The following is a 14533-nucleotide window of genomic DNA, read 5'->3' as shown; positions in this document are numbered from 1 at the left end:
TGACGTAATTGCCTGTAGGAAAGAGTCCTCAATTTGCCCTTATCAGCACGCACACGTGTGTACTGTGAATCAGCTACATACTTCTTGATTGCCAAGACACTTCATCCTGATCATCGCACAATGTTGATTGTAGTCATGCCTTGACCTAAACACTCCACAATTTGTTGCTTCTCAGCAGCTGACACATCCTTTTTCTTTCCCATTTTGGCAGAAAATGTAGGCTGCTTAATAATGTGAGACAGCCTTCTTAAGTAGTCTTGCCTTTCATTGGACACACCTGCCAAACTAATTAGCACAGGTGTCTGCAATTGCTTACAGTGATATAAAGAGCCCTGACACACATCACCATCAATGAGTTTAACTGACAAACAAACAAATTCTTCCCTTATCACTCCTAAACACTTTTTGCATAATAATTTGGAACGCGGTGTACATGTGCTTTTCCACAAAACACCAGTGGTTCACGTAGTGAATCTTACAGTTCTAACTTGCCAACCGTGGTCTGTATGGAATTGTTCAATAAAGGGCCCAAAATTAAGATAACATAGATGGGAGAGGTCTCTATGAATAGGAATTCCTAAGTACTTGATACCCTGTGAGGGCCAGGCAAAGGGAAAGTTGGACTGGATGGAATCCTATATGGATTTAGGGAGGGAGACATCGAGGGCCTCAGACTTCGCTGCATTGATTTTAAAATTTTACCATGTAACAAAGTGATCTATTTCAGCCATAACAGCAGGGATGGATATATGTGATTGAGTGATATATACTAGGACATCATCAGCAAATAGAGAGCACTTGTACTCGGTGCCTCCCACCTCAATCCACCTAATATTGGGGTTATGGCGAATTGATGAGAGCAGGTGCTCCGTCACTAGGATGTATAAGAGAGGGGACAGAGGACATCCCTGCCTTGTCCCATTGGTGATTGTGAAAGGTGATGAAAATGTTCTGACGCACCCCCTGGGCCTTGGGACACCCGGAGCCGGACCCTTTTTGGTGGATGCTGGTGGTTGTAGTCTTCGTGGCGGCGATCCGGTTCCGTGGCTCAGGGCGGTCAAACCAGTGGCGGAACTATTTATGTGGTTTTGATGTTTAAATGTCTGACTACGCCACCCGTGGATTGCGGTCAGAGTGAACCGCCGCTACAGGGCAGACCGCTAAGGCTGGTGTTGTGGGTGCAGCAGAGCGTAGCATAACTCCCCACGGGAGGAGTATAGCCTCAGGGCAGTGTATGCGGAGGATGGGGGTGATGGTGCAGGGCAGCAGCAGTAACGACACGGAGTCAGTGATGCAGTTCAGGGCCTTTACTCACAGTTCTTATTATCCAGACCACGTCTGCAGGTAACGGCTGCCCACGTCGTACTGTGCTCACCAGGTGAGGGGCTCAGACAACTCCCAGATAACTTTGGAGCGCTTCACAGGACCCCCTTTGTGTGTCCTTTGTCTGGCCTTTCTTACCAACACTTCTGTCCGGCTGCCTCGGGCCTCCTCTTGGTAAACTTGGCGCCAGTTTCCCTGACCCTATGTGGTGCCTTCCTAGCGGGTGGAGCAAGGGGCTGCGCCACATAAAATGTCAGAGCCTCCGGTTTCTAGCTGAGGGTCGTTTCCTGCCTCCACTAGTTCGGGGACCGGTCTCCCCCTTTGGCCTGACCCCTCCACGCAGGTGGATTCGGGCGTGCGGTGGCGACTCGCCCGTCCGCACCCCTGGGATCCCTTCATTCCTCGTTCCTGGAGCCTTCTCCGCTCCTCTTCCTTCCTTCTCCCTCTTGCAGGCCTGGGCCTCTGTTACTAGGCCCGCCTCCGGAGCAGAGCTCATGCAGAGCCCCTGCTCCCTGCCACTTCTGCTCAGACTTCTCTGCACTGAACTAAGATGGTGCCCACCTTTTATACTCCCTTCTCAATGCACCCAGGAACTGCTTCCTCCCTGCTCCTGCACTGCAGGGTTCCCCTTCCTCAGTGTTCCCTCCCCCCACTCCAGCCAGGGACAGGGACTGTCGTGCCCATCTCAGGGGCATATTGGTCGCCCTGCCCCACGGCAATGTGGTGTAATGCATGCAGGTGTCGGGTCCTGATCCACACTCCATCCTTATCTGAGAGTGAGATATCACACCTCTGGGTGAGGTGCAATACGTCTGTAGCAACCGAGCCCTCGGTGCTACAGTTCCATTTATCTTCAGCCTAGGTGACGTATTGTGATACAGGGCCGTGATTTTGGCTATAAAAGGGTCCCCTAGACCCCTACCCCAAGCTTTTTAAGAGAATCATATATGGCGTGCCAGGAGACTCTATGGAATGCTTTCTCAGCATCCAACGAGAGTATCTACTTACAAATTTTTAACTGCATCTAGCCCAGGAAATACTTTGTGCCTAGTAGCAGTGTCTGCTAGTCAGCGGATTATCCCGGCTGTTAAGCAAGCTACACCACCTGTAGTTTGGACACTTAATTTTTTCAAAGGAAATGCTTCGGGACCACGGGATACTTAGTGAAGAGCATCAGGAGGCACCCCAAGGCATAGGGGCTGGGACTGGCACTAGGATGCCTTGCGGTGGACAGCCGAGCTCGATCCTTATAAAAGCTTTTTAACTGCAGCAGCTTTAGTGGACGCTACTGGAGCTGGAATTACGCGGCTGCTGGCATGAGACTTGCCCTCCAATAGATCCTTGTAAATGGATTTAAAGTGTATTCATTTAAATTAGAGGGACAATTTAAATTAAAAAGCTTAGAGCTGCCTCCACCACAGGGGGGCTCTCTCGACCCACCAGCGGACAGGCACCAGTATTGGGAGAGGGGGGCTGGCCGTCAGGGTTCACCGCGGCTCTGGCACAAACCCGGCGACACGGAGGTGGCACGGGCAGGAGCGGACTGGCCGTCTCGGCTTCTCACTTTTTGGATTTTAGAAGGGCATGACATGCCTATATCTGTGTCTCCCCCTCCTTTTACTCCTCCACCTCTTTTCTTTTCGCATGACTATATGTACTTGTCACTTTTCCATGTGTTAGTTGTGTCTTCTGAGCAGTTTATCAGCTTTTGGACACCTTTGAAGGTGTTTTCTATGTGTTTCTATGTGTTTTTGTTTGCCTGCCATTGGTTTTAACGGTGTTCGAAGGTGTTCGACGAACAGTTCGACGAACAGTTTGGCGAACACACGGGTGTTCGACGAACCGAACCGAACTCGAACACTACGGGGGTGGCTCAACACTACTAATAAGTGAATCACAACCTGAAAGAGACCGGTAATGGCTTCTAGGCCGTGTGTGTTCATAAGTCATTCACATGAAACGATAAGCAACAACTATTCCACTATATTGGGCTCATTTTCACCAGCTGGACCTGTGTGATGTTACTTACAGCCCTTAGACAGTCATACAATCTTATCTTACATACATCGCCATTAATGAGCTTGCAGTCATCGTCTATCTCATCGGCGCTGTCCTCATCCGAGACTTCTCCTTCTTCAGCATCGTCACTAATACTGGCAGGGAGTTTCTTCCCCTACAAGAAGGAAAATCATCATTATCTACTATTTATCTAAAGCGGAATTCTCATACCTAATGTTCCATATTCTCTGTGATTATCTGTATTGGTGATGGTTCTGCTAATACTATTCTGCATTCCGAACTCACAATGATACATTTTGCCGTACCTGTCAACACTCCCTTTTTTAGTCAGGTGTAAGATATGTAAAGTTGCATAAAAAAAAACATTTCCAATATGTGTTTTAGGAATGTTCTTTCTGATCAGCAAATTATCTGCAAATAAACCTTATCTATTTATTGGCCCATGTGAACAGGAGGCAATGTTTTGGCTTAAGCTTTTGTCAAGCTTTTTCTGTACAGTTTCTTTACCATTGACGCGTTTCAGACAAACTGACGCCTTGTTCATCATGATGATGCAACTCGGCTTTTGTACTTTTCCATGCAACCGGGATTGTCTGCTTCTGTACTGCTTTTTTGAAAAGCGGCCCTCTGAAGAAGCAAGACGAAACGCGCGTCAGGGTGGAGGGAAGCAGTGCCTTATTGGGGTTGATCTACATTTTCTGAAAAGATGTAACATTTTCATTACTAATTGTGTTCTATTTGGCTGCTAGTTACTCTATCAATGCGAGTAGGAAAATTTGAGTATCCCTTATTGGGTGAGCGATACCATTTCTATGTACCACATTATCTGTCTATATATCTAAACATCCTTATCATTAGGCGTCTGCCGATTCCCCTTTCTGTGAGGCATTTTGATTTTTAATATTTTATTTGTAGCTTACCTATTGAATATCTTTTGAATAAAATAGTATCTATTTTTTCGATTTTGGCATTCACTTGTTTTTCTAGGGATATATATTGTTTTTTTTCCAGAATAGAGGGTTATATATTTTTTTTTAAAGGAGGTTGTACAGGATTAGAAACACACAGAAGATTTCTACTGGAATAGTTGAAGTTATTATAGCTTTAGAGGTGGAAATATATCCATATTAATGCCTTTAGAATCGGATGTAAATGTAATGTATGGGAGTCTCAATACGTTTGTCCATACAGTGTATGTATGTAAATGGAAATCAAAGGCTTAAATAATTCACAATAGGCAATGGCCACAGCTCACCTCTGCCCCCTCCCTGCACAGATCAACCATGGATCCAAGGTCCAGAAGCTTCACAGCGAGAGATGTGACCAAATTCCCAGTGCTTAGGAAAAGGTGGTTGGGGGGCATGTAACCAACTAATTCAGCTCTACAGGTGACCTGAGACCACACAGAATGGCTGCCTCCAATATTAGAATATTACACTTACAAATCATATATACACAGGAGAAGGAATAACCCAAAAATTATAACTGGTGACAACATTTAAGTCTCTAATCCTTTAAACAATTCTTAAAAGAAAAATAATGGCTCTCAAGAGTAAAGGGATAAGTAACTTGTTTTCTTCAATAGGTCTACATGCAAGGCTCCACCGTCAGGGGAATAATTCACCTTTCACTTGGTTCTTGGCAGGAGCAAATCTGCACTAGAGAATGACCTGGGCTTACTGTATGGTGGAGACAAGTGCTATAAGACAGCGCCAATCAGACAATGTCTCATTCACTCGACTCTTCCTTGGTTGACCTAGAATCTCAATTTCAAAAGTTGAGTGGAGGAGAGGAGACGGAAAAAGTGTTCAATGAAGGGCTGTTTGCACTGCACCATCAAAGCCATCAAAGAAAAGCCATGTCACTTATACACATTAACAGATTTGATCTAAAAAAATAAAAAAATATCCATTTTCTGCCAGTCAACTGAGCAAAATGGATGAAGAATGAGGAATTTTTATGGCGTTCACAAAATCTAAAATATCGGATGAGTGTAAATCCTGCCACACACAGATTAATCTCAGCCAAACCCACTGAGATTGTTACTGTTCCAATATACAGTAAGCAGTGTTTTATCAGCAGCAGATTATCACTACAGGACTAGGTGTCTAATGCCACCAGTTTGCTAATTTGACACTTTATACAGAGCAAAATTTGATTTGCTGCTATTACTAAATCAATGGCATCAAGGGTGCCATAGTTTATAAGCAAGACAAGGCAAACTATTAAAATAAGTCCCCGATACATGTTTCGCCGTGTACACAGCATCATCAGGGGAAGAGACACAAACACTAAAGTGATTAGATTAGTGTTTGTGTCCCTTCCCCTGATGATGCATTGTAAATGGCGAAACATGTAGGGGGGGACTTATTTTAATAATTTGCCCTACTTTGCTTATAAACTATGGCACCCGGGATGCCATTGATTTAGGAATAGCAGCAAATTTTGCTCAATATAAAGTGTCAAACTAGCAAACTGGGGGCAAAACAATTTTATTTGGTTTATTTCTACATCCTCCTTTATATATATTTAATAAAAGCTAAGTTTTAGGTACTGCTAGGGAGGGTTATTTAGTGGGGGTTCTCCCCTTTTGGTATGTGTTGTAGAATCCCTCCCAGAACTGTATGTACTCCACTGTTTTTCTTGCTTTCAATATACAGTGTACACAGAAAGCAGCCAATCAGTGATGTGGGCGGGGTTATACAGAGCTCAGCATTCTGAGTTCCGCTAGATCTGCAGCAGAGAAAACTGTGATTCTGTTACTTCTGCACCCAGTAAACTAAGTGATACATCGCTGGAATCAAGGTCTCAGCCCCTACATCATGCTGCTGTCATATTACCTTTAACATCACGTCGATCATGAATCCAAGCATTTGGCAATATATAAGCAATTGGAGCTAAGACTGGTAATTCTCCAACCACTTTGGGGTATAGCAAAGTCAAAAACCTCTTAAAGATGACTGTCCGGGTTGGAAATGAGGCATTACAAAGGTTTCCAATTTTTGGTGGCCACAATGTCAAACCATTGCTACCTAAATTAATTCTATCGTAGAGCGTAAAGCATTGAATATGGTAAAAGGAATCGCTCTACAGCTCTCTCCTTCTGCAATACTGATAGGAATAAATGGATTATTCTTTAAATTGGTCAGGTTGGGAATGGGGGGGCCCTCCGTTATCCTTCTCACCGATGGCCATTAGCTGATCTCTGTTGACCAGCATCAATATGCAATCACTAAAGTACAAGATCTATTCTGCATTTAATCTGCACATTGTTTTTTTTTACAGCATTGTTCCATTAACAAATGCTACAATTGATAAATCAACCAGAAAACTCTTCTTCCCATATAAAATAAAGTCTGACGAGAGCAAAGCCTCATCTGTAGTTTACATTTCCTCGCACTTCACACATAATCGCGACACTTCAGATGGTGAGACGGGCCCATTAGTGATTGTCTTTAAAAAATATATATATACTTGACATTTCAGCCTTGGTCCGAACAAGAGTTTTATTGATGTTTTAGATGTCATTTGTATTGATTGCCGTGTCACATGATGAGGCGGATGATGAAGTAGGTCACTCAGGGGAACGTTCACATAGATAAATGGAGAAAAGAATAATTGAAACATGTGAACATCAATGAGAGGATCCCATAAAGCATACGGTCTATATTCCCTTATATGTAGGTTATACCATAATTAAAGTACAGGAAACAAATACAGGACCTGAAATGCTAAGATTTGATATTGGTGAACAGTAAGGGAAACAGTGATCAGTAATAAACAAGAATGAGAAAATAAATCCATAGTGATGAAATCAATGTTAAAATTTGTAGTTATTTTAAAGTTACATTCCTAGTAGGTCTAATTTGCAAATTAGACTGCAAGTGCACTGGGGCTATATTAGTAAACTTGCAGTATAATTCTAATTTGCAAATATGTTTGCACTAGGAATGTAACTTAAAATAACTTTTTTTTTAAACATCTAAGTTATATTCCTAGCGCAAACATATTTGCAAATTAGAATTATACCGCAAGTTTACTAATATAGCCCCAGTGCACTTGCAGTCTAATTTGCAAATTAGACCAACTAGGAATGTACCTTAAAATAACTGCAAATGTTAACATTTAAGTTACATTCCTAGAGCAAACATATTTGCAAATTAGACTGCAATTTCACTAATACAGCCCCAGTGCACTTGCAATCTAATATGCAAACATGTTTGCAGTAGGAATGTAACTAAGATGTTAAAATTTGCAATTATTTTATTTCATCACTATGGACTTATTTTCTCATTCTTGTTTATTGCTGAAGACTGTTTCCCATACTATTCACCAAATATCAAATTTATCCATTGCACTTTCAGATTTTGTGTCCCTGTACTGTAATGGTCTAAGCTACATAAGCAGGAATATAGACCGTATGTTTTTTTCGGGATCCTCTCATTGATGTTCAAATGTTTCAATTATTCTTTCGTTCATTTTTCTATGTTAATTTCCTCCCGACTGACCTACTTCGTCATCCACCATATTTCCAAATTAGACTGCAAGTGCACTGGAGTTGTATTGATGCACTTGCAGTCCATCACTCCTCTTCAGTTCTCTCTGTCCAGCACCATCCTCCCATGATGATTGTTCCAGTGACGTCATCTATGTGGCCGGCTGAAATCTTGCACATGCGCCATTATTATTTGCTTTCTTGGCTGACACATGCGCAGTAGAATACTAAGGCTTAATAAGCCAACACCACACCATGCTACAGCACAAAGAATAGAGGTAGGTGAATGCTCAAGATTTATAAGGTGCAAAACTCAACAGGGGGCGACACTGTGAAGAAAACAAAGAACCTGTCAGGTCACGCTAGGTCAAGAGCATAAGTCAAGAGCGTGTCGGGATAGCAGTCACACCAAGGCCTGAGACATTAGGAGGTCCTTGCGGCCAATTTGGGAAGTAATAGTTGGCGGGCATGTTTGAGATTTTGCATCGAGTCCCATAACCCATTGGTTTTGAAAAGCTCATATATGTGGTTAAGATATAAGAAAAGATGACACACATAAGGAGGTGGCATGGAGAAGACCCAGGTAGACCGAGAAGCAACGACATTTCCAAAATTACTGCCATTGTACAGACTGATCAATCTACAATAATCTTCATTTATGTCTCGATCTGTCCATCCTGCTCACATTTACCTTTACTAATATCTTGCCTTTCAGGCTTTCCGGAGAAGGCAGCTTTGAAAAATCCCCATTAATAACAGTAGAAAGATCCAACTTGTCCCCAAGGACTTCCGTCAGGTACTGAGCCATCTTCTTCTGCTGCAGCACACTACAGTGATTTTCAATAGACAAGATGACAGGATATCTGGGAAGAAAGAAAAAAACGGAGAAGCTGACATATAATAATAAATCCTCATTCAGCCTATATAATGATGACTGTCAGAAAAATACTAGAAATAAATTAGTTTATATTTTTTATTTTTTTAAAGACAGTAATATTTTTATACAGTAATAAAACATGACAAACCCTTGTTCAGATTGGGCTTTAGCCATCTTAGGTTCTCCTCACACCACGTTTCTTATCTACATTCGGGAAGCTCCATAGGGCCCCAATGACCTGAAGCATAAAGATGTAGGAGCCACCAACATGATACCCGAGATACTACGGTAATCATGTAGTGTGCACTGGCGGTCCCTTCAGTCCATTTGGGAAGACCATTGGGCCGAAAGGACTGCCATGCTACTTGAGGTCTCTCAGTATAGAGGCCTTCTAGCACTGGCAAACCTGGGCATAAGGTGTGCTACATTGGTCAGCCATTCATTTTATTAGACAGTGTATATTGGTACATTTACTCTGCATGAGGCCAATGCAAGATGCACGGGTCAAGCCTGGTCTGATCAGATATGGCTCCCCCAGTGATGACTGCTGATTGTGGAGGATTTCAGATACCGGGCCCACATTGCAGAGCAAACTAGGTCTTCTTGAGACAAACCCTTTTACTATTTTGTGTTTGTGAAATTTTTCAATCCTCATTTTCTCGGTCAAAGGCTATCTAAACATTTTAATTTTTTTTTATATGTTCTAGATCAGTAGGGTTTAATCGAGGAGGTCCAAGGCCTCAAAGTAAGTGTCAGAAGAGCTCAGCTTATCCTCCAGTTTGAGAAGAGCAGTACTTACTTATGGACTTTCGATCGTGGTCGCTACACTCCTCCCCTCGCCCTCCAAGATGAGCTCCCCTCACCCTCCAAGATGAGCTCCTCTCACTCATGATTTGTACAGTCAGCAGAAATCTCAGGACCAAGACCACCCGTCAACAAACACTACTGACCAGTAACTATTAAAATATTAACTGGTTTAGGAGTAAACATTTGCAAGACTGTTTTATAAGTTTTAGTACTTTTAGAGGGTCCAAGTGTGACACGAGGAGCGCAGTTAATCCAGTAAGAATGCATATGAAAATTAGCCTTAAAGCTCATTGGAGGAGGTAGTGTTTCGATCACATTGATACACCCCCAGTGCACTCCCATGCTAGTTTACATGTTCCTTTAAATCTCGATTTCTCCGCTTTGGCACCTCGGATCACTACAAGACCGGTATCATTTTTATTGTTGTTCTACACAACCAAACTCTACTACTAGTTTGATTAGTAAAAGCGCCCTGACATTGACTACAAACACAATGATAATCAGTTATTAAACTCTGATTTCTCTTCAATCTATTTACACCTATTTCCATATTTCAGGTAACAGGAGAAAGCACCAGTTCAGTTCTTATAAAAGACAACATAATAATGGCCATAATGGACATAATGGCATCTTGTAGACCTCAGATAACGAGCTAGCGGAGCGAGAGGTCAGTAACGCTGCACTGAAGAAAACACCAGATCCATTCCAGTAGCCTTTAATTGAGACTCACACAGAGATGAATGTCCAGAAAATCAATCCAGTAATTTCTAACAACTTGATGTACAGTTCTGTTATGAACCAACGTCTGGTTTTCTGCTTCACAACAGGAGAGCAAAACACAAGTGATTATTACGGGGGAAGAGAGGTGGAAAATAACAAAGCCGGTCATAATTATTACAAAGTTGAAAGCATATGAGCTATTCCTACCCATCACCCTGCAAGCTCAAAAAGGTTTTTTGGTGGGGGTGGCATGGTGGCTCAGTGGTTAGCACAGCAGCCTTGCAGCGCTGGGGTCCTGGGTTCAAATCCCACCAACGACAACATCTGCAAGGAGTTTGTATGGTCTCCCCGTGTTTGCGTGGGTTTACTCCGGGCTCTCCGGTTTCTTCCCACACTCCAAAGACATACTGATAGGGAATCTAGAGTGTGAGCCCCAATGGGGACAGTGCCGATAATGTCCGTAAAGTTCTGTGGAATAAGATGGGCTACATAAGTGAGTAAAATAATAAATAATAAGGGGTTATCACATGAAGACCACCCTTTCTCATAGACCCTACTAACGTAGATGAAAGTCCAGGCGGTGGGGGAAGGAGGGTGTAGATTTAATGTTCAGTACACCTCAACTGTATGACAAAAATGTATTGTGATCCATGGTCAGCCATATATCTGGATGGACGGCATGTAATACTACAAATATCCAGTTGCAGCAAAAAAAATGGATTACGTAATAAAAGTGAAGAATTTTTTTTACAATAGCCAGGAAAAAAAAAGCACTAGTAAATTTTTCTTTAACATCTTTAACATGTTTAACATCTAATACAAAGTGACGTCCCCCTGTGCCGTCAGGTCCAATACCGGTTATTGATGTACAAGGTGCTCACAAGGGAAGTGATGGATGACACGTCCATAAAACCAAACAGCACCTAAAAAAACTTCTCATCTGCCAGGTTGAAATATTTTATAAACCAACAGTATTATAAATCAGATGTGTGCGCACGAAAGAATCCCGATGCCCAATACTTACTCATTTTTGATGAATGCATACTTGTTAATAGTCTCGATGACGTCCTTGAACAGGATTTTAGACGTTAAGGTGTATCCATGGTGGACTATGGGCTCCCCGTCTGGTCCGTCCCAGCAGTCAACTTACAAATTGGAGGGAAAAAAAAAAAAAGATTTAGTTTCCATTGAATGAATTTTTATAAAGTTATCTGGGGTAACATTTCTTCTTTTGGAGAGTGACAAGCCAAGCCTGGCATGTCAGAGTGAGGAGACTTATAAGCCATGCATGCTCCTCTGGGAAATTAAATATGCAAATTGTCTCCTTAGAGAGGAAGACGACTAAAACTCTAGCTTCACCTATTGGAAGTAGCAATCCTAGAAGTCAGATCTCATAGCCTCTCACCTAGCCAAATCAGATCTCATACTTTGCACTGATGAAGGGCAGCACCCCGAAACACTGTCTGCTAATTGAGATTCTGGTTTGGCTTTTATCCCAAGGCATATTGCAAGGCTCATTAAAAAGGTTGATATAGACTTTTAGGATCACTGATTCCAATAGGTGTCACTAGAGATCTAGTCTTCTTCCTCTCTGAAGAGACATTTTGTATATATGGTTATCAAAACGCATATAGTACACATCGGTTTAAATGGACTATAATAAATGAGAAGACAACTTGTCCACGAGAAAAACATTTAAAAAATGATGGTCAGACACTTAATATTAAAGATATGAGTTATTTTCAACTCCATTTGTACGCCAAAATCTATACGAATTATTTCTTATAAACGGTCCCAGTTGTTCTAAATAAGTTCTAGACCATAGTTTGATCTTGACCAATTACAATTAAAAAGTTAAAAGGGTATTTGCAGAATCAAAAATTTTCCTCTATCCATAGAATAATGGATAACTTACTGATCTCCGGCTCAACCCTCAAAGCACGAGAACAGGCCTCTGAATGCCTAAAACTGAGCCCCTTCTTGAATGGAGGGAAGGTGTGCATGCTCGACCTAAACTCCATTCATGGTCTATGGCACTGCCAGAAATAGCGGAGAGCTGTACTTGATTTCCCCAGCATTTGAACAGACAATGAATGGAGGTTGAGTATTTGCACCTCCGCCCCATTCAAGACAACCACTGCAGAACCTAGATCTTAGGATTGCTGGGGTCCCTCAGCGATCAGCAAGTTTCATTGCTTGGAAAAACCCTTTAATGGCTCGGGATAGTAATTTTGTTTAAAGGGTTCACTAACAATAAGCTGGTCAGAGTGTGCCCTTCTGTAACCCCAACAGTGGGCTATATAGGTGGAGGAACCTGGCAGCTAGTATCCTATTTGCCTGCATTGTCTTGATGGGGAATAAGGAGAATTGCACAATTTTTGCAATCAGCAGAGTATTTGTATAATGCATGGGGGGCAGTCCAGACATTACAGCTATACTTTTTGTGAACCAGCCTTCGGAACAGTCTTCTTGCCTGCCCACAAAGTAGAGGAAATCTCATTCTCTACACCCTCCTCCGCCTCTGCCATCTATGAAGTCTGATTCCATCCAATCTTATTGAATCAAAGAGAAGAGAATTCTCAAAAGTTGTTGGGGTAGGTCGTTTTCACTGGTCTTCTCATCTCTCAATGGGCAACCCAGGGGCAAGTTACTGGTCCAATATACATATATAAAAAATGTATCACATATCCATTTATGGTGGCGGTAGGTTCTGGCTACTGATAGTCTCGTAGTTAATGGATCACTACCGCTCAATTTACTCAGTTGACCTTGGCAGAGCTGTCCTTGTAATCAGAGGAGGTCTCAGCCGTTTGACCCTCAAAGATCATACATTATTTTATCCTGTGGATAGGTGACATGTAAAGATGAGCGAACTCGAACTTAAAAGTTTGGCATTCATACAGGACAGTTAGTGTCCAGTGCTAAACGCCGAACACAGAGAGAGAAAGCAAGAAGGAAAGAAAGAAAGTGAGTGAAAAAAAAAGAAAGAGAGAGAGAGAGAGAGAGAGAGAAAAAAAAGGAGAGAAAAAGAGAGAGAAAGCGGGGCAGCACGGTGGCTCAGTGGTTAGCACTGCAGACTTGCAGCACTGGGGAGCTGGGTTCATATCCCACCAAGGACATCTGCAAGGAGTTTGTATGTTCTCCCCATGTTTGTGTGGGTTTCCTCCGGGTTCTCTGCTTTCCTCCGACACTCCAAAGACATACTGATAGGGAACGTAATTTGTGAGTTACAATGGGGACAGTGCGGATAATGTATGTAAATTGTCTGAATTGTAAAGCGCTGCGGAATAAGTTGGTACTATATAAATAAAAAGATTACAATTATTATTATTAAAGAGAGAAAGAAGGAGAAAAAGAGAGAGTGAAAGAAAGAAAGGGAAAGAAAGAAAGAAGACAGACAAAGTGGGACCTCAGCCCAACTGAAGTCTTCCACCTGGAGTTCAGCAAATAGGTCCATCCAGGTCCATCGCAGCACCTCAAACATAGCCTGTAGGGCTGAGCTGGGCCGGTTCCCCATTTGGCTCACTTTACACAAGAGGGCGCTATCACTTCAGGCACATATACAGAGCAGCAGCCCCAGCTCCTACCATCATAAAGCCCTGCTAAGCCAAGCCCGGAACCTCGGCAGCCAGTCCAGGCAAAGTCAGCAACACACCCCGACAAAAGGCTAAATAAAGGAGACCTCAGAGAGCTGCAAGAAGCAATACATAAAGGGACGGAAAAGTGAACTAGAGAAAGCCCAGAAACTCACCATCTACCGGTCACTGCAGAGGGGGTACACTTTGGCCCCATATCTGGAGAGGTTACACCACCCCAAAGACAGGCAGACCCTGAGTCTGTACAGACTGAGTGTCCACAGCCTAGAGGTGGAAACAGGGCGGCACTGACCGACATACAAGCCGCGGGAAAACAGACTGTGCCAGCAGGGGGCACTGGAGGACGAGGCGCACTTCCTGCTGCATTGCAACAAATACTCAGCAGTGAGAGTCTCCCATTTCCAGAGACTCCACTCACATCCCCAACTTCCCATCAATGAACGAGGAAAGGAAACTCCGCATCCTACTGGGAGTAGAGGAATCAACGGTGGAGATCACCGCCCAATATGTCACACTTATTTTATTTATTTTTTTCTTCTTGCTTTGGCAACACTAATTGTATTTTGGTCCTGGCTCAGTGGTTAGCACTGTAGCCTTGCAGCGCTGGGGTCCTGGGTTCAAATCCCACCAAGGTCAACATCTGCAAGGAGTTTGTATGTTCTCCCCGTGTTTGCAAGGGGTTTCCTCCAGGTCCTT

General features: G+C 42.9%; 1 protein-coding gene across 12 annotated transcripts in view; it reads right to left on the bottom strand.

Moving 5' to 3' along the window:
* PLCH2 (phospholipase C eta 2) overlaps positions 1–14533 on the bottom strand; it is an 816520-nt gene that overhangs the window by 126002 nt on the left and 675985 nt on the right. For all 12 annotated transcript variants that reach the window (XM_073656915.1, XM_073656916.1, XM_073656907.1 and 9 more), the window contains 3 exons: positions 11266–11386; positions 8529–8700; positions 3389–3496 (listed from right to left, as the gene is read on the bottom strand). In XM_073656915.1, the coding sequence (XP_073513016.1) occupies positions 3389–3496; positions 8529–8700; positions 11266–11386 (401 nt within the window). The remainder of the gene's footprint in view (positions 1–3388; positions 3497–8528; positions 8701–11265; positions 11387–14533) is intronic.

The sequence above is a fragment of the Phyllobates terribilis genome, unplaced genomic scaffold, assembly GCF_046119375.1.
Source record: "Phyllobates terribilis strain yellow unplaced genomic scaffold, ASM4611937v1 Scaffold_12__6_contigs__length_324123572, whole genome shotgun sequence".
In the NCBI taxonomy this organism is placed as follows: domain Eukaryota; kingdom Metazoa; phylum Chordata; class Amphibia; order Anura; family Dendrobatidae; genus Phyllobates; species Phyllobates terribilis.
This window is presented reverse-complemented; position numbering and strand designations above follow the sequence as displayed.